The sequence below is a fragment of the Doryrhamphus excisus genome, chromosome 11 (genome assembly GCF_030265055.1).
Source record: "Doryrhamphus excisus isolate RoL2022-K1 chromosome 11, RoL_Dexc_1.0, whole genome shotgun sequence".
Taxonomy (NCBI): domain Eukaryota; kingdom Metazoa; phylum Chordata; class Actinopteri; order Syngnathiformes; family Syngnathidae; genus Doryrhamphus; species Doryrhamphus excisus.
Window position 1 is genome coordinate 4064175 of NC_080476.1, and position 20939 is coordinate 4085113.

At 44.0% G+C, this 20939-nt stretch overlaps 1 protein-coding gene across 14 annotated transcripts in view; it reads right to left on the reverse strand.

Annotated features, from left to right (window-relative positions):
• Positions 1–20939, reverse strand: part of nbeaa (neurobeachin a) — an 81269-nt gene that overhangs the window by 25864 nt on the left and 34466 nt on the right. For all 14 annotated transcript variants that reach the window (XM_058086034.1, XM_058086033.1, XM_058086042.1 and 11 more), the window contains exons 3-19: positions 19875–19975; positions 18996–19091; positions 18787–18908; positions 16633–16759; positions 14954–15073; positions 13450–13596; positions 11601–11798; positions 9878–10011; positions 9683–9791; positions 9431–9583; positions 6002–6170; positions 4755–4834; positions 2242–2304; positions 1945–2042; positions 1006–1098; positions 245–353; positions 77–158 (exon numbers count right to left, since the gene is read on the reverse strand). In XM_058086034.1, coding sequence (XP_057942017.1) covers positions 77–158; positions 245–353; positions 1006–1098; positions 1945–2042; positions 2242–2304; positions 4755–4834; positions 6002–6170; positions 9431–9583; positions 9683–9791; positions 9878–10011; positions 11601–11798; positions 13450–13596; positions 14954–15073; positions 16633–16759; positions 18787–18908; positions 18996–19091; positions 19875–19975 — 2001 coding nt within the window. The remainder of the gene's footprint in view (positions 1–76; positions 159–244; positions 354–1005; positions 1099–1944; positions 2043–2241; positions 2305–4754; positions 4835–6001; positions 6171–9430; positions 9584–9682; positions 9792–9877; positions 10012–11600; positions 11799–13449; positions 13597–14953; positions 15074–16632; positions 16760–18786; positions 18909–18995; positions 19092–19874; positions 19976–20939) is intronic.

Here is a 20939-nt window from a genome sequence, read left to right on the forward strand (position 1 = left end):
AGATGTAGATACAACGCTAGCAACATTAGCATTAGTAGCCATATACTATATCATAAATTAGCCAACCGGGACCTACTGGGATTTTGGATCTTGATGGTGGAGTCGGGCTCTGGGTGTGGTTTGTGGACCACCTGAGTGCACACCTGCTCCGTCAGAATCTGCAATGAAACAAGGCGATAAGTGCTGGGCTCCATGGTGTTGCCATGGTAACACTTCAGCGCAGGTGAGCCGTTCACTCACATACCTCATACAGAGTGTTGTAGGTGGTGATGGAGACGGTGTTGGTGTGCATCATCAGCCTCTCGCCCAGAAGCGTGAACAGACTGTGTGTGTGCATGATCTCCACCTTCCTCCTTGACACACACACACACACACACACACACACACACACCAAGAAGAACAGGGTTACAACTGGTCCTCCGCGGGAGGAAAAATTAGCAGCAACATGAGAAATTAAAAACACGAAAAGCGGAAACATTAACGAGTCGATTAGAGCGCCTTGTTAAGGGGCCGAGGTGGCAAGGCTGCCACGTAGTATTAGCTTTGACGATTAGTGCTTCTGACGGATTTTTTTACTTGACGTGAGACTCTACTGCAGTTTCTTCCGTCTATTAATATTAACCACTGGAGATGTAAATAATAGAAAAGAAAAATACAACTTCCAAGCTAATAGTGAACCAACAGAGGCTTTAGTGAGAGATTCTTGGCACCATTTTAATCATGACAATAATAGTAAGCACTGAAATGGAGGTAAGATGGTGGAAAATGCTCATTTGTGAAATTGTATGTTTTTTTTTCCTTGACGCCTGACCTTTGCTTGTGTGCAGCAATAAACAGCTGGTAGCAACAAAAGCAAAGCTGTGTACTCCACTGAGACAGTCACTTGACGCACAGCCTGCGGGATCAGGACTGCCAAGGCAGAGTTATTCCACCTGGACTTGGTGGGAACATCTCATTCGCATATGGCTGCACAATACGCCGGTGGAGACGAAAGAGGGAACTCACTTGTGACCGAGGTGCTTGAGGAAGTAGCCAAGTACTTTGAGGGCCTGAACTCGGATACTCTCACTTTTGGAAGCCAGCAGCTTGCAGATCACCCTACACACACAGGCACACAAAGACAACATTAAGTCTATTAGGAGATCATAAACATAGCAAATATAACATAACATGTACAGCTTTGCTGTATTACATCATTGTATGTGTAGAAATGCAATTTACTATAAGAGTGATAGAGGTAATTAAGTAATTCAATTCCAGCTATTTGGGCTCATGAGTGGTTAGCGCGCAGGCCACAGAGCGAGGAGATCCGAGTTCCATTCCACCCTTGGACATCTCTGTGTGGAGCTTGCATGTTCTCCCCGTGCATGCGTGGGTTTTCTCCGGGTACACATTCCAAAAACATGCTAGGTTAATTGGTCACTCCAAATTGTCCATAGGTATGAATGTGAGTGTGAATGGTTGTTTGTCTATATGTGCCCTGTGATTGGCTGGCGACCAGTCCAGGGTGTACCCCGCCTCTCGCCTGAAGACAGCTGGGATAGGCTCCAGCACCCCTGCGAACCTCGTGAGCATAAGAGGTAGAAAATGAATGAATGAATGAATTCCAGTGATTTTTCAAAATTCAATCCCTTCAGTACCGACCATTTTAGATCAATCTGATTGATTTTTCAAGGCGCACAGAATGAATATATATGATATATGAACATGGAACATACTCATCTTAAATCAGAAAAAAAGGTTTGTTTCTACCTTTTTCCGTTCTTTACTAATCAGCAGTACAATATACAGTAAGTAAGTTTCAGCAAAATATCAGTTCCCAACTAAGACTGGGCGATATGGACCTAAACTCATATCCTGATACATTTAGGTAGAATATCAATATATACGATATATATGCCGATATTTTTCCATAAACTTTTCTGGTATCCGACAGCGCCTCACCTGATTCCGTTCCTCTGGTCGAAGGCAGGTATCATGGATGCCGGATGCTCTGACATGAGCGCCACCAGCAGCTGCAGCACATCATGGATGTTCTCATCCTGTGGGGGAAAGAGACAACACTTGGATTGCAAAGAGCAGCAGGAGGTGGCGGAGAGATAAATCTGCCATGATTAATAGAGCCCCGAACATTTTGTTCCCTTCTGTGTTTGTTTGTTCTTCTCCACGTGCAGCTGCCGCTGACTCACGCTCATTTTGACAGATCATAACAAGATCATCTCCACACCGCTCTGCACTCACCTCATGCATGGTCAACAGGTAGTTGAGGATGCTCTGCAGCTCGTCCTCCTTCACACCCCGGTCCTAAAATATAAAAACACTTCCTTCAAAACCTTTACCACCCTTTCTTGCTGGCATCAAATGGAATACTTCCATCAGTAAGTATATTGTGTACATTGTGGACTCAAATCCAGAGCCCACACATTTTAACAGTGTAGTGCTGTCCAAAACCATTACTCTTGTTGACTATGACGATGGAAACGATTACCCTCTTCTTCTCTCCTTTTAAGTTTAGAAAGGTTTGGTCATCACTCCCCTTTCGCTACAGAGCCAAGATAACTATTGAGGATGGTACTTAAAGGGTGCAGCACTGCGTACCATTTAGAGTGCAACATTCAAGTACAGACGGTGCACTGCATGTTGCCCTTCTAAGTGTGAGACTAATGCTGTGACTCAAATGTGTACTTAGTTTCCGGGTGTGCAAATTTTGACAGCGTAGTGCTGTCCCAAATCCTTGACTGTCCTTGTGAATTTACTTACTTCTCTCCACTTGATGGAGCATTATCGCCAATATTTGGATCACTCCATTGTACAATGAATAAAAATATTCTTGTATGTGTTTCAAATGAGGCAGACAGTAGATAGATAGATAGACTCCCTTTATTGTCATTGTACAAAAACACAGTAGTGAAATTGCCCACGAAATGTCGTTGCCTGGCTCCCATATAATAAAAGACACAAAAGAAGATAAGTAATAATAAATAATAATAATAATAATAATGTGGAGAATAAATAGATAGAATAGACACCAAATATGAACAACATAATGTAAAGTGCAGCGTGAACAGTAAATTGCCCAAATAATTTAAATAATTTAAATAAATAATAATAATGTAAGTAAAGGTAGAGGGGCTTATTTGGCATTGCAGTACAGTATGGCTTTTGCTTTAGTCGTCCTTCCCCTTTTGTTTCGTAGCCAAGATGGCGACAATTAGGGGTAGTACGTGTCCATCACTGCACACTCACAATTTTGAGTGCTTGGAGTACTGACAGTGTTTGCAGCCTGGATTTGAACATTGCTAAAGCTGAGGATTGTCACACATCTTCTGGAAGGATTTTGGCAGCATAAAACGGAAACAGTGTTCAGAGCTTCTCTGAGATGGTTCATGTGGGTCTAACATGTCAGAGATGTACTCTGGTGCAAGACCATAAAAAGACTTGAAGACAAGCAGAACAGTTTTAAAGGGGACCTATTATGCTTTTTCCAATTTTCTGACCTATAAATGTAGTTAGAATGTTGTATTCTCGTGTTAAGTTTCAGACGCGATGTGCGCATTTGGAAGTGAGCCCTGAAAGAAGTTTGGGATAACTCAAAACGCTAAGTTTCGGAGGGCGTTTCAAAACTGCTCTTTTGTGATGTCACAGAGGAACAGGCTTCCATATGGGCGTGGCTGTAGGCGCGATACACATACCCTCCCCCAACTCTGCTTCTTTGTTTATGAAACTATTGAAGTTATTGTAGTTGGTCATTCCCAGGAATATTTTCATCAGTCAACGGCATTTCACACGTAAACGTGAAATATCCGCCAAACTGGAGCCAGAAGCAGTGCACTCTCCCCAGGAAATGTGCATTAATGACAGACAGACTGTGGCTGCTGAGCTACACGGCGCTGGCGGTGCATCTGACAAAGTGTGTCCGACAATGAGTGCTCCTCCTCGGGTAGGCGAGGTTGGAGGCAGTGCCACACATCCAACGGTGCCTACATTACCCCTCTGAGTTCATACACGGTAAGTCAGGGGTCTCAAGCCAGTAGCTCATGAACTGCCAGTAGCTCCTAAACACTTTTCAATTGTGACCAATCACAGCAGAGTGGGTGTGCCCAGAGGCGGGTTGTGAGTGGAATATATTCAAATTTGGCAGGAAGCACAAATCCAAGGAAATACAGCTCGAATAGCTGCAGATTTTGGAAGATCTAGAAAGTTTTCTATGCTGGTTATTGTGTGTAGTTGCTCTATAGGAGTCCACAACTCAATACAAAGGGTTGAAAAATGAGGTCCCCTTAAAGTCTATTCAATGAGTGACAGAAAGCCAGTGCAGAGACCTGAGTACTGGACCAATGTGGTCATAGTTCCTGGTTTCAGTCAGGACTCGGGCAGCAACATTCTGCATGTATTGCAGCTGTTTCACAGCTCATTTAGAAAGCCCGGTGAGCCTAGCCTGCTGTAGACAAAGGCATGGATTAACTGTCTCTAAATCGGGCTTAGACACTATTCCCTTGATTTTGGCAATGTTTATAAGATGGTAAAAAGCTGCTGTTATTGATTTAATGTCCATAGATTTCTAACCTGATGATTAGGTTTTAGAGAGAGAGTCTCAAGGTGACTAATAACACTTTCACTTTGTTTCTGTTTCATCTGCATAGTGTGCAAAGTACAAGTATAAGCATGCTTTGAGACCCAGCACTATGTACAATGTCTTAAAAGAAACGGCATGCTACGTGCATTGCAGCAACATGATTGGTGTGGAGGGTTACCTTGAGTATGAGCTGCTTGAGGAAGAGGAGCATGAAGGCTCGCAGAGAGATGATCTCTTTTTGGGATGGGCGGGGTCCATCTGAACACACACACATGCATACTGGTGAGAGTGAGGCATTCATATTAGACTTTAGTAACTACAGTAATCAGTGACTGACAGCTTGAAAGATCCTAACTAAACAAAGCAGCACAATCCTATCTGTGTACTCGAGATCTGTGGCAGCTGACATGTTTGCACTCATAGCACAAAGCTTGAAAATACACAAGCATCTGACACGTGAGAGCTGCGAGAGAGAAATGTGACTTCAGGTTTTATAGTGCTATAGTTTGACCCTGGAACAGACTAGTTCTATTTCCATTATTTCATATCGGGAATAGAAATAGAATGCGTCCCACCCCAGCAATCCCAAACAAGCTAATATTTCTCCTGGCGGCTACATCAAGCCGTCAAAATCACACTTTTATTTCCCTGTTGTCTTTCTCACCGAAGACCCCCCCAATAAAAAAAAACAAAACATGCACGTTGTGAACCGTTCTTGTCCTGGCAGGTTTGCAAAAATAAACCTTTACGACGTTCTACTACACCTTGCTGGATCAGGTTATTTGACTTCAATTGGCTTTTTGCAAACACGGTACTTTGTGAGCTCAATGGTATTCGCAGTAGAGGGACAGAGGTGGGCGTGGCTTAGCAAAAGTGATGCATCGATATACGTATGATACGATGCATACGATATTTGATCCCCATTCATTTTGTGCAACACATCATTCACCGTATGTAATCTGTTAATTATGGTACTAGCATGCAATACATAAGACAACAACTAGAATGTAGTATGTAAAATTGTTACTTTCTACATTGTTGGACTACATTAGTACACAATAAAATACATGAATATACATTTGAGTTTAATGTGGCCAATTAGCATGTAAATCACACATTAAATCCATCACACCACACGCGCTAACAGTGTTACTGAGCGTACATTTTGATGTACAGGCATATTTTCGACTTGACAGACTGTTAGCGTGCTAATTGCCAACAGCGTTATCAGCGGCGCTTTATGAGGCTAAATCCCAGCCGTCAAACAGCAATATCGCCTCCAAACACAAAGGCCCCCCTGTCATGGCTGCCAATCAAGTCTGTTAGTCGCCATGGCAACTTGACATGCACACTCAAGAGCCGGAGGCGGGTCTGGGGTGAAGTTGACAAAATTAAACATGCAACTGGCTGATGCCAGCGCCTTACCGAGTCCTTTGGGCGCGATGCCGCTGCACTCGAGGGGGTTGACGGCCCAGTAGTAGTACTTGAGCGTGTGCATGAGCTGCAGCACGGTGCCCACGCGTCTGATGGTGGAGTAAATGGTGGCCGTGCCGATGAACTCTGACGACAGGTAGGTGTAAAGAGACAGCTGCACCTGCAACATGACGACATATGAAGACATTAATGAATGGCCAGTGAGACTTGAGCTGAGGATAAGATCATCTATTTAGTTGCGATTGACTGGAGACCATGCAGGGTGTCCATGTTTCCCTCAACCTGGCATTAAAATGGTGATGCTCCCGATTCAGTGGTCCGATCACTTCCTCCCTCCATGCAACCACCAAAGAATGTGACCAGATTTAAATCTTGGAGGTCATTAGCGCTGGGAGAGACGAGGACCAGCCTTAACGAGCTACAGTAGTGTGTTGGATTGAGCTCATTTGTCGCAAATGGTCGTTCTCTGCCCTGAGATGATGATGTCCTTGTGTATTCAAAGCTGAGATCACAGCTAGATTGGATTTCTTCCTAAGCTTTCATTAAGTACCAGCAAAGCTAGAGCGGCTAATAGTGATAATGATGGACGCAATAACGCTCAGCAGTAGGCACATCAGATGTAGTTTTACTTACCATGCATGAAAACGTTTATAGCGCATGGGGAAAGAAAGAAATCATTCCATTTTGGTGCAAATGCAGGTAACGGTACAGGTGGAAATATTTTGTTTAAGTCTGCATTGGGGCCATGGTTTACAGTTAGCAGCAGATGGAGCTGTGGTAAAAAAAATCTTGCTGTGTGCATCACGGTGGAATATGACATACAGTATTAACACAACAAGCCAGACAGATATCTTTGAAGTAGACGATGCTTATTTTAATGCACAACACACAAACTCAGGGCGTAACATGGGAAAAGGTATAAAATAACATAGGATTGGGGTGGAAGGTCATGTGTGTAGCTGTCAGGTGAACGAGTGCTTGCTGGGAGTGCTCAAAGGATTGGGCAAAACGACATATTGACGTAACTGCGCACTAATGGATGTCACTTTTAGGGCTGTTTTAAACCATAAAAACGGCTACAAGGTAGCAAAAGTGCATTTGGTAAGAGCTCGGCATGTGAAATTTAATGGAAAAAACATGCATGATAGCAAAGAGAACGTTAAAGAACGCGGAGGAGTGTAGTGTGCAGAAGGTTACGCATTGTAGAGAAATTTTAACACATTAACGCGCGCACACAGTTCAGTTCCAAATAAATTGTTCTTTTGATGTAAAGCACGGTGGACGAGTGCTTAGCGCACAGGCCTCACAGTCAGGATATCGGGAAGACCTGTTTGTCTATATGTGCCCTGTGATTGGCTGGCGACCAGTCCAGGGTCTGCCCCGCCATCTTTTCACAAAGAGCTGATTTTCTCCCTTTGTTTTAGTCAGGAGCTGATATTTTCCTGGAACGTACCTGTGTTCTGATGATTATTAAAGAAGGTATAGAAAAAAACTTTGCTTTCTAATGAAAGCCAAGAGTCCAATGGTTCTTTTGGTAGGTACTATGTTTCGATAGCCATACAACACACTATTTTGTGTGCCCTGAAAAATCAGTCATAATACTCTAAAATGTCCGGTATTGAAGGGGTTGTCTTTTGAAAATTTAGTTAGTTGTAGGGGTGCCACAAGATCAAAACGGGCCAAGATTTCTTCAGAAAAAACTGTCTTGGTTCCTAATGGAACCTTACTAACAACAATTTTCTATGTACCGTATTTCATTTGACATGTTTACATCAGCAGAAGGTGTGTGATGGTGCTGACTGATTCAGTAGGGAGTCTAGCGGGTAGCTTCAGTCATGCACCGCTGAATAATAAATAAGCTTGGTCATGAGAAGACCGTACTGTGGATCTCTCTCTATTATTTCACAGTCACTTTTATTGGCTACACTGTGCTCCCTATCCTGTGCTGTAACCTTTGCTACTGGTCCAGACCCCTCTAGGTCTGGTCCTACCTGTAACATATGCATGTCCGTTTTTTCCTTGTCTCTCGCGTCCAAATGGACAGGAAGAGGATTGACTGTGCATTGCACCTAGATGAAAACCGTGTGTTCGTATAGTATAGTTTAATACATCGCAAAAGAAATGCTGCGCTTGAATAGTTGAGAAGCCTTTTCAAGAAATGCTCCAAACGTTTTACGGACAGTAAGACTTGGCTGTACAAAAATACCAATTACACAGCTTTACAGAGGGAAAGATTATTAGGTTATGTCATTATTATGTCATATTATTAGATATTATCATGACATCTCAAAAAAATTTGACATTAATATTATCAATTAGTGGGACAATACACATTTAGCCAGCAATGGCAGGGCACATATAGACAAACAACCATTCGCACTCACATTCATACCTATGGACAATTAGTCTCCAATTAATTAAAGTGGGAGGAAAACCCATGCATGCATGCAATGTTCGGCCAACATGCATAGTTTTTTCCAGTCTTCATTTAATGACACATCCCCCCTCCTCTTGTACACCATTGTTATGTCCTATGTTTTATGAATTGTGTTCTATAACCCCCTCGAGTATATAAATATGCATTTTATAGGTCCATCACCGCCGTAAAGATAAATTTTATGGACGAATGAATCCACATTCATGTGTTGATTAATCCCAATTGTCCAAGCCTTTGTCATTGACACAAGAGGAGGGGAGGAGCCAATCCCATCTCAGGGTCGGAGCAGAGAAGACGGAGAGCGTCAAGAACATAACGGAAGCGAGAGCGGACAGGCCCCCCTCGGGAACGCCAGAAATACTCTCATCTAGTTCAGCGGCAGACGGAGGAGACAAGCCAAACGTCTTCCTCCAGTCATAGGGTCTCTGCTAACGTTCTTCCCTTTGATTCTGTTGCTTCCGAGCATGATGAGTCACTTTCTTTTTTGCTAACCACCACCAATATCTCACACTACCTTTCCACCACGTGCTCCAGTCCGCTTTCAGGTTAAGAAGTGTAAATAGTGATGTGTCGTGTGTGTCAGTGGGGTCAGCTATGTAAATAATGGAGGACATCTCATTTTCTTGTTTTTGTCTTCTTCCAATATGATTGGCCGAGCATGGGTACATCAAATACATAAAAAAAGGTTGCACGATGCAACCAGTTATGATGATTGTGTTACTTTTCAAACTACATTTACAATCACTGTGTGGTATTAGTCAGCGATTTAGCTTGATGTTGCATTTATTAACGTCCATACCTTCACATATTACTTTTGACGTTCAGAAATCTAAGAGCATTTATCATAAATCACGCTCTTTTTCTCTTTAACATGTATAATTTGTAGAATGTGTCACAGCCAATAAAATAAAAACAATCTGCGGCCCCCGGACCGTTGTTTGGACACCACTGCATTACATGGTCACACACAGACACAAACAGACCTTGGCGGGTGTGTGTATCCAGATGGCAGCGTTGAACAGGACATGGTCACACAGCTGTTTGAGGAGTGGCGCCCCGTGAGACAAACCATCCAGGTACTTGGCGAAGGACAAGAACTGCTCCAGCACGGCCCGTGTGATGTGGACCCGTGACGACTTGACATATGGTGTGAAAAAGTAAGTGAGCACCAGAAAACGGACACATACCGCTAATGCTAAACATGCTGATAAATTGCTGATAAATCTTCTACCGACCTTCTCCAGGAGGTACCCGATGACCAGAAAACCTTTGCCTCCCAGCATCTGCTCCTGCATGGCCACCGAGCTCTTGAGCAGCTCCACCAAGAAAGCCAGCAGCGTGGCGCTGCAGGAGGTCAGAGTAGGGAGGGGGTTAGTGGTCCAAAACATGCAAAGGGGTGTTACGTATATGACCGTGTCTTGGTATCTCACCACACGCTGGTGTCGACAGCGCTGTCGTTGAGCTGCTTGTAGTCCAGCTGGGCGAAGAGCGGGAAGAGAACCTGGATGCCACCAATGGAGTGGATGGCGCTGTGGATGGAGTGTGTCACGATGGCCTTCACATCCTGCAGGGACACGTTGTTATTATTACACAGCAGCCGTTTTAGCTCACACATACTAAACATATGAACACCATGAAAAGTACGGCCGTTTTGGCCATTCAGAAGCAATTCCAAGCACACAAATTTTGAATAGGGGAAAGAGTGCAGGCTTACTAATTATTTTACTCTCATGTCTGGAGTCTATCCCAGCTGAATTCGGACAAGAGGCGGGGTACACCCTGGACTGGTGGCCAGCCAATCACAGGACACATATAGACAAACAACCATTCACGCTCACATTCATACCTATGGACAATTTGGAGTCACCAATTAACCTAGCATGTTTTTGGAATGTGGAAGGAAACCGGAGTACCCGGAGAAAACATGCAAACTCCACACAGAGATTACAGAGCGGGGAATCGAACCCAGGTCTCCTAGCTGTGTGGCCTGCGCGATAACCACTCATACACCATGCAGCCATCCATAACATATCAATGTCCGGACATATAGACTATAACAGTTAGATTTGTAATAATTTCATCTTAAGTAGAGATGCTCGATATTGGCTTTCTTGGCAATAACTTGTAACACAGGTTAGTTTATCAGAAGTGTGTATCAGCGTGTCTACAAGCAACCGGTTCTATCTGAAAGCCTGTCTGCACATTCCAATACATTCATTTTAATATGTCTTTGGTTCTGACATCAAATGATTTGTTTTTATTTGCAGAAATCTCACTTTTGGAAGTGGAGAAAATGCATGAATGTCGAGAAATGTCATGGATGGTAGCAGAAATTTACTTTTGAATCAGCAAACAACAAGACAGATAATTATAAGCAGCTGGTGGTAAACCTCCTGAAGTCCTACAAAGCCCTTCGCTGCAATATGTCACCAAAGATACACTTTTTGTATTCCCATCTAGATTTCTTTCCATTGAACTGTGGAGAAGTAAGTGATGAGCACAGGGAAGGATTCCACCAGGACATTGCAGCTTTGGAGAAAAGATATCAGGGAAAGTGGAATCCATCTATGCTTGCTGACTACTCTTGGAATGTGCTCAGGGAGGACCTTTCGGCTGAATTTGTAACGTTTTCCACAAAATAGTGGGCTCATTTGGCACGCCACGCATCAACACAGCATGAAGGAAACATATTAGATTAGTATGAAGTATGAAAGGAAGATGCCCTTACATAACCGGCACATCCCCTGCAAACTGCATATTTACAATCCAAAGGCCAAACTTGGATATAATTCCAGGCCAGCATGTCATCTCTCGTATACTCATATCATTATTGGCACAAAAAAACAGTATCGATGTGAAGCGATGCCAATATCATAACAATAGAAATAGAAATGGAAAAACGACTTTATGTTGCTTTACCTCTTTGAAGTAGAATACGGTATAAAGAACAAAAATCAGGCGCACATCTTGGTAAATGTCAAGTATGAATATTGTAGGCAGCGTGAAGCACACAATGGTGGAGGAAAGAGTGGCTTCTTGAAAAGCTCCACTTGGAGAATCCCCTTGTGGCCTTCAGCATTCAGGTGGGACATTTCACCTTGAACAAGATGGCGTGTGCTAACGAAAGAGCAGAACAGAGGCTACACCACCCACCTGCAGCATGAGTGCGTGCGGCGAGTGGACAAAGATGGAAGCGTTCTCCCGCGGCGAGGACTCCAGGCACAGCTGAGCGTCGGTGGCCTTGGCGTTGTACGTGAAGGAGATGGAGCTGGCCAGCTTGCCGTCGTACAACACCTGTTTGTGGTGCTCGGCCAGGTGAATGTCGCTCTCGGACTTGAACTTGAAGGTGCTCTGCGCAGAGGAGAGGGTCAAGGTTAGGCGAGAAAAACACGGTGAGCGGCGATATCTGTGACGACTGAACAAATCTGCTTAACGGCGTGATGAGCCCACACAAGGCAGCATTCGCTTAATGAATTTGATCGGGCCAAAATGTGAGTGGGAGGCGGCTTGTAGTACTCCAATACATGTCTTACTTTTGTTTCATTGAATTTCATCAAAACAAATGATTTTACAGCTTTAGCTTCTCATACAGGCGGCACGGTGGTCTAGGGGTTAGCGCACAGACCTCACAGCTAGGAGACCAGGGTTCAATTCCACCCTCGGGCATCTCTGTGTGGAGTTTGCATGTTCTCCCCGTGCATGTGTGGGTTTTCTCCGGGTACTCCGGTTTCCTCCCACATTCCAAAAACATGCTAGGTTAATTGGCGACTCCAAATTGTCCATAGGTATGAATGTGAGTGTGAATGGTTGTTTGTCTATATGTGCCCTGTGATTGGCTGGCCACCAGTCCAGGGTGTACCCCGCCTTACGCCCGAAGACAGCTGGGATAGGCTCCAGCACCCCCGCGACCCTTGTGAGGAAAAGCGGTAGAAAATGAATGAATGAATGAATGAATGAGCTTCTCATACAAATAGCACATTTTGCACAGGTATAGTTGCCTTGCTGTAGATGACCACTATGTATCCCACTGGCCAGTCTACGGGAGACAACAAGACGCAGATGAAAAAGATGAAGAGTGCAAGTGTAGACAACATTAGATAACACAGTGTATTTGTACATGTCTGTGTGTGTGTGTGTGTGATAGCGAATGGAGCAAGAAGAAGGCTTATTCTGCAGGGCGAGTGGAGCGTCTTTCTGCCTTTTTTTTTCCCTCCTCCTCATTACTGAGCAACGACATACAGTAAGACACACACACACACACATACATACATACACAATACAATACACTAACATCTCTCTCGTCACATCCAAACATGAGCGCACAAAGTGCAGAAGCAGTGGCGGGAGAACGGGAACATGAAGTAGCATAGCATAGCATAGCATAGCAGTCATCATTAAAAGACTGAGCCGTGCGGCTTAGCAACAACGACGCTCTTTAACGGGCTCCTCTGGGCAAGCGAGGCATCCACATGAACATGAACGGCCTCTCGGCAAACACGGGAACGCGAGCAGGAAGACGTTTGCGTGTTGCTTTAACCTCGACTGTTTAGTGCAAAATGACTGCACTACAATGTACTTCCTATGTGTACTATTCTAGCAATTCATGCTAATATGCTAACAAGAATGTTCAAGGTCGCAGCATCAGCTTGCCAATTCAGCTTTAAGCGCCTGCACAAACAAGCTGTAGCGTGGCCATGCGGTGCAGGAAGCGGACAGCTGGTGAAGTGTTGCGGTGTCTCACGCCACGAGGTAGCAGTGGTGATTAATAAAAAGTGTCAGAGCAAAAACACTGCAAAGCCTCATTAAGTTCATTTCTAAAAAGGCCTCGACTTGTCTTTTTAAGTTAACCATTTAGCCCAGATGTGTCCCAAGTGTAGCTCGTGGGCCATTTGCAGCCCACAGCTCATTTTTTATAAAAATACACTTACAAACAAAACTGTCCTAGCTCAGAATGATTGAAAGGTTCAGCCAGTCCCAGCATCCAGACAGGACATTGTCTTACCTTGTATCCGGGGCCTAGCTGGTGAATGGCGAAGATCTGAGCAGGATTGAGAGCCTCACTGAACACGTAGATGGCGCCTAGCTGACCGCAGAACACCCTGTTGGCGTCGGCCGTCTCAGAGGAGCCCAGGAAACACTTGTCGTAGCTCTGAGGAGGATGCACACAATAAAAAATGTTCACGTCCACTGGCCACTTAATCAGGTGCACAAGGTCATGAAGTGTTGGATGGATGGATGATGATGTAATTCACCAATAATCACATGACGTTTTGTTGGATTACACCTTCTGGATTGCTCCATGCCGTTGGGGCTACGTTCACACTGTCAGGTATGATGCACACTTCGGAATCTTTGGCTAAATGTGCTTTTTTACATGGTTGAAAATGACATGCAAAAAAAAAAGTGTGTGCTACTGATGTGCCATACCATTCATTTCATTTCATTTCTGAGATGATAGTGGGTAAAAATTTTAGGCTGGTATCGGCGATACGACCCTATGTGCAAATTCCCCTAATGTGCCGGTACATCTTAAAAAGTATAAATCATAGCACAAAAATACAAGACATCATAGTAATTTATTGATGTATTTTAAACCTTTAAGTACCTTTAACTGAGGTAGTAGGGTGAGTTACAATGCAGCTAAGGTAATATACAACATTAGAAAAAACAAAGGACACATTCATATAGCTGACTTATCAAAGTATCACTATTTTGATTTCAGAATTGACTTTAAAGGAAGTATCAATATTTTAGTGTCGATTAACACATTACTGGCAACTTCGCGAATTTTGTGCAACAAGACTCAATATTTCTACCCTCGGCCATCTCTGTGTGGAGTTTGCATGTTCTCCTTGTGCATGCATGGGTTTTCTCCGGGTAATCCGGTTTCCTCCCACATTCCAAAAACATGCTAGGTTAATTGGCGACTCCAAATTGTCCGCCTCTCGCCCAAAGACAGCTGGGATAGGCTACAGCATGCCCCGCGACCCTCGTGAGGAAAAAGCGGGAGAAAACGAATGAATGAATGAATGAAGACTCAATATTTGTAGGAGATTAAGACAAAAGAGGGTAAAAATGTTCTGTTCCAAGGTGCGTGCGGGTGGCAAGAGTGGTGAGACATTGACGAGAGCTGCCACATCCCTCCAGACGATATACAGGTCAGATATACGCTACCTCACTGTTCGTACTGCAGTCGCATCGCATACATATCGGATTTAAATCCACACACCAATGAGGCTCGAGTTGCATTTGAAAAAAACATGGAAAAAAAAAGTTTGAATTGACCTGCAGTAACCAATGTGTCAACTTGTGAAAGACATCCTGCTTCGTCTTGGCGCTGAAGCACCAACATGTTGGAACGCGGCCCAAGGGCAACACCGCCCCCCCTTGCCGACCTACTGTTGCAGACCTGACATACTAGCCAACATGCCCACGGAACACAGCGGCACTCGTGCGCCATTGCTAAGGATTCAGCTAGCACAGAGGATGTTTACTGCGGTTCTTACGTCGTTGGTGTTGACGTGCCAGGCCATGTCGCCGTAGGAGACCAGCTGACCGTTGACGTAACATCGGATCTCGGAATTCCTCCAGCGGTTGTAGATGTGAACGATGCTGATCATATACCACTGAAACACACACACACACAATAAATCAGACTGACAACATGTCAACATGTGGAATGGAGCCATCAAAGCGAACTGACATTTGAATATTACTCTCAGTACAAAGTGTGTGCGACACACACACAAGACTGTGCACACGGACAAGTTGTTGCAGAGTCCTGAATTGATGAAAAAGGAACCTGAGGGAAGTTATTCAGGTGCGGAATACATTGTAGCCAGTCAGCAAAAAAACGCAGTCAAGTCAGTGCGTGTTGGCGTGCACGTGACAAAGTGCCGACACCGCATGTGCGCGTACCTAATTGACACGCTTATCTTGACAGACTCAACACACGCATGATGTGATTGCAGCTAATGAAGAGGAGTGGGGTTCAATCAATAGTGTTCCTTCTCCTTATGGAAAAGCAATCTGTAATGTTCATAACTTGTCATCTCACCCATCCTCAATCATTTCAATTCTGTATTAAAAATTATAAACAGTGGAACCTCGCTTATCATATGTGACAATTAGCGTGTTTTTTGGTTAATTTCAGAAATGTACATCTGTAGGTGTACATTTTCCAGTTAGCACACAATATGGCGTAAATTTTGTTGTGTTATTATGCACTGATGAGTCCCACAGTGGTTTTAATTTATTTTTTTAATTACAAAACATCCTTGTTAGGACAGGAACCAGAGGTCAGGCGTCACCGGCTTTCTGGAACTGATTAATTCATTGACTGCCAGCCATTTTGAGAGAAGAGAGCTTTTTGGGCATTTTTGCTGAACTTTCAAGAGTCACAGAATATTGAGTTTAACTCCATAAACATGGAAAATATGTAAAGAAACTTTAGACTCGCCTCTTTCATCAGAAAAAAAGAGTTTGTTTCAAGCCGTTTTGAGACTTTATAAAATCGGCAGGGTGGTTTCAGTGAAAACAGAGAAGCAGATTCAAGCAGAAGGGTGATATTTTTTGTTTTAGTGAAACCTCAAACATCTAAACACTTGTATACTTCTATGAAACAGCACAGGAAAAAAAGATTTATTCACATTACACAATACGTAACACAAAATAATGAACTATTGACAGATGTTTGCATTTGTTTGAACCATTTACAGATGTACTTGATGCACTTGTGTTGACTATAGACGTCTGTGTCTACTTATAGACAAACAACAGCGTCACCAACGTCACCACTATCCTTCGCCTGTATTTTGTCTCTGCTGGATTCGTCGCCATTTCCCTCTATTAGCGTGCATTTCATAATCCAAGCCGATCAGAGGATAATAGAACTGTTGCCCCCTGCTGGGACAGAAATACATTACCTCCAAGTCTGAAATTCACACACAAGATAAATCTGTTGCTCCCGTAAAAACAAGCAAAATACGTGGAGAGACGTCAATCTTTGGCAGTGAATGAGTTAATAGGATTTACATTTCTTATGGGAATTATTGATTGGGGTAGTGTCCGTTTCGATTAGAGTGAGACCGCCCGGAATGGATGACCAAGGTTCCACTGTATACTCTGTTGATGTTCATCTTCCAGCAGCTTGTAGGCATGTGCTGCGTGCGTTACGGAGACGTACCTTGCGTGGCTGGAAGTCGTACTTGACACAGTGCTGGAAGCCTTTTCCTTTGGACTTGAGCGAGGTCACGATGAGACAGTTCCCCACAAAGTGAGCCGAGTATCCGATTCCTTTACTGGTGCGGAAACTGCAAGGGAATTGGGACAATTTCAACTCATTTCACTGGGATTTGTATCTACAGTGGGGGGAAAGAAGTATTTCATCCCCTGATTCTGTTCTGTTCTGTTCACACACTTACACAGATAAAAAAGGCCATCATTTGTATGGCAACTTCATTAAATTGAATTCATTTGGATTAGATTGGGCTGCATGGTGCTGAGTGGTTAGCACGCAAGCCTCACAGCTAGGAGACCTGAGTTCAATTCCACCCCCACCCATCTCTGTGTGGAGTTTGCATGTCCTCCCAGTGCATGCGTGGGTTTTCTCCGGGTACTCCGGTTTCCTCCCACATTCCAAAAACATGCTAGGTTAATTGGCCACTCCAAATTGTCCATAGGTATGAATGTGAGTGTGAATGGTTGTTTGTCTATATGTGCCCTGTGATTGGCTGGTGACCAGTCCGGGGTGTACCCCGCCTCTTGCCAAAGACAGCTGGGATAGGCTCCAGCCTCCCCCGCAACCCTTGTGAGGTTGTAGACCTACACAACACCCGGTGAGAAATGTGAGGGAGCAGCCCAGAATGACAAGGGAGGAGCTGGTTCATGATGTCATGGGAGTTGGGAGCAAAATGAGCAAGAAAAGCATTGTGAGACACTTTGAGGTCCACCTGCTGAAGATGACATGTACTGACCCGTCTGAACCTTTGACATGACAACACTTGAATGACGCACACAAAATTAACATGTGACACCAAAATTGAGCTCCTTGCACACATGAAGTGGATTGGAAGAGTTTGGAGTTTAGGGGAAGAGAAATAGTGAATATTAGCCTGACAAAAATCACCTTTTCCCATTTCTCTTTGCATTCGCCTCCATTTACAGCCTCATCCAACATTTTTTCTTCCCAGAGCAGAACACATCTCACTGCTTAAAAAAGCCCTAGAAGGACAAGCCATGTTTCAGCGCCTGGGTGCAAATATAACTTCCTCCTACTCCCAGGCGAGTGTCCGCTACATGTTATTTCCACTAGGAGACCACTATCACACCAGCAAGATGGAGGAGGACAAGCGTCTGCTAGAGGGTGATAAGACCCAGGCCAGAGGGAGGAGAGGAGGGCACACACTGCGCTCCCCTTTCTCCCACCACTCACCTGCCAAGGCCACCTGATAAACAGTTGCCAAGGAAACAGAGGAGCCTGAGCTCTCTCCATCCATCATTGTGTTCTCTTGTGGGACAGAAGCAGGAAGGGAATCAAGCAAGTAAAGGGGGTCAACTCAAAAACAGTCAAAGCTAACGAGGCTTCAAGCAGTCTGGACACGGACCAGCACCGCACACACCTGATGACACGCTTGGAAATCAGGACGGCAACATTCACAGCTCTCATATCACCTCACCTCATGAGACATCATCTGAACTGAAAACTGAAAAGGAAGGCGGTGGTGATTCAATTAGAATCATCTTGGAAAAGATATAGAAGACCCCAAAAGATGCGGATATGACCTCAGGACCAGGGGTGTCCAAAGTGCGGCCAGGGGTTATTTTTGTCACGCAGCATGCTTAATTGTATTTTTTTTTTTATCATCCTCTGGCATACTATATTGACATGGTTTTCCTCCATTTGTGCATATTTTTATTTGAATTCTTGTGTTTTCATATATTTTATATTTTTATCTAACAGAACTGCTGCGGTAATGTTGCTGTGTGTGTTGACGACAATGGCCCATGTATGATGACTTAACCCGGTCCTGGTATGAAGAACATGGTTCACCAGGACTTGATGAGCTGGTCAAGACAGAGGAGCTGTCAAAATAAGCTGGAGCGACTTAAAGCTACTGTTTTCAGTAGTTGAGAGGGTGTTTGCATTCAAATTAGCTGTAAACATTACAGTAAATCCCACCCTAGTCAGTGTGACTAGGGGCAAAAAGACATCACCAGATGACGCCCAACAGCATCAGTGTGAAGTTTTTTCTGTCAGGTCTGATGATGAGTGTGATGTGTTAGTTGGCCAGAAACACAAAACCATGCAGACAAAAGTCATGACTCGAGCCTGACTGACCAGTAGAGGTACGGCTTGTCTTTGTCCACGTTGATGTTGTTGAGCGGATCCTGTCGGAACCACGTGTTGATGGTGAAGCCGTTCTGGTAAGGCCATTTGGCGATTGGCGGCAACGCGATGGCCTGCGGGGAAGATAAAAATACACTCATTCTTCACATGCTCACTCACGTCAGATCACATGAGGTGACTAAAGTGTTCCTGGGACATACCGCCGCACTGCGTCCTGGGAAATTGAAGAAGGTGTCTGGGCCGTGGCGCTGAGGCATCTGGTTCAACACCGACAACAACTTGATGGCGTGTCTCGGCTAAAGGAGGAGCATGAGAAGAATGATGATGGGGAGAAGCATGAAGAGGAGATGTGGAAGATTGATGCAGGTCAGAGTGATGAAGAAGAGAGAAATGATAGATAAGGAGGAGGGTGAGGACAGGCAGGATGATAATGAGATGAAGGAGGATGAGCATGTGGAGGGTGATGGAGGTGATAAGTAGAGGTAGGATGAGAGGAAGGTGAGGATCAGGATGAGGAGTAGAAGGATGGAAAAGTAGAATGGACGGAAATGACGACAGTGAGGAGGATAATAATGAGGAGAAGGATGAAAATATAGAGGATCATCATCCAAAAGAGGAGAACCAATAGCATAAGGAGAAAAGGATGAGAGGATGAGGCCAAGAAGCATGATGTGGATGGGGATGATGATGAGCAAGGAAGGAAGAGAATCAGTCCGGTGAAGGGGAGTAAGAGAGTGAGTGAGGAGGAAAATAATGGCAAGGAGACGGAGAATGAGAAGATGGATGAGGAAGGAAAGAGTAATTGTCATTGACTTTGAGAAACACACTCTTGGGTGTAGAGACACTGGCTGTGACATCACACCTCCACCACAAACCACTGGATCAATAACTCTTCAATCAGCTACATCTCATCAATACCACAGCAACCTTCCATTCATCTATCTGTCTGTGGAGTAGAGAAGGGGGAGGAGGAGGAGGCAGCTGGCGGCTAAATTCAGCGAAATCTCGCTAAAACATCACACACTCTCCAACCCTGAACCTTTTCATTGTGATGCGGGTGCACGTGCGTGTGCGCTCACCCAGATGCCGTTGTCGCCCCTCAGCATGCTGAAGAGCAGCTTCAGCTCTTTGACTGTGATGCTGTAACTGGCCATGACTCCCAACATGTCCACCAGCAGGTCTGCAAACGCACGCACACACACACACACACACACACTGACAAGTTAGCTTCAAATCAGAAAAGGCAGATAATCCGATAGTTACTGTAATCTCTTGTTTATCACTGTTAATTGCTTCCAGATCAGACCGTGATGAATTTCTGTGATACTGTATATGAATCAATGCTACTATATGAAATACTTTTGTACTTGGAGCATAGAAACCGTGTTTAAAACCTTCTAAATTCTTTTAACATTATGAGAGCAGTACGTTTAGAAGCCATTATAGAGTTTAGATGAACGTTCTCACAAATCACCCACTCACAAGAGAGAAGATACTCTCCACTGTGTAACAACAATGTAAGAAAAATGTGAAAGACACAACGTGGGTGGATGCTGCATGGTGGTGAGCCAATCAGTGCAGAGGACACTGAACAATAACTTCATGTATCCCACATGTATCCAGGCCTTGTATTTTCCTTCATTTAACGATTTGCATGCTTGAAAATGCTTTATTTAGAATAATAAAAATGTGCTTATATTGGCATATTTTTGACTAATAATAAGCCGCAGTCAAACAAAAAATCTGCCAGAGGTCATGAATTAATTCCTGGAAAACAGTGATATGGTGAGGGAGTGATAACACTGGGGAACAATATTTTTTCAACTTTCTGTTGCATTGGATTTTTTAACTGATTCTGAATGATTTTTAGGTGCTGATTTCAAATCTGAAATTAGTTTTTCTCCATAAGCTCTAGTTTTCATGCAATTTGAGATAGATGAAATAGTCTAAATATATGAACTTACGTAACCCAAATCTATGCGTTTTGAGATTATATACATAGATTCCATTCCTGTTCCAGTTTTCAAAGGTTTGCCTTCATTAAACGATAAAGACATTGGACATGATACGAACGAGGAAGACAGTTGTGACAATGAATTGCCAGAAACTGAGTGGGAACAATCCGAGGAATGTTCTTCAGAGAC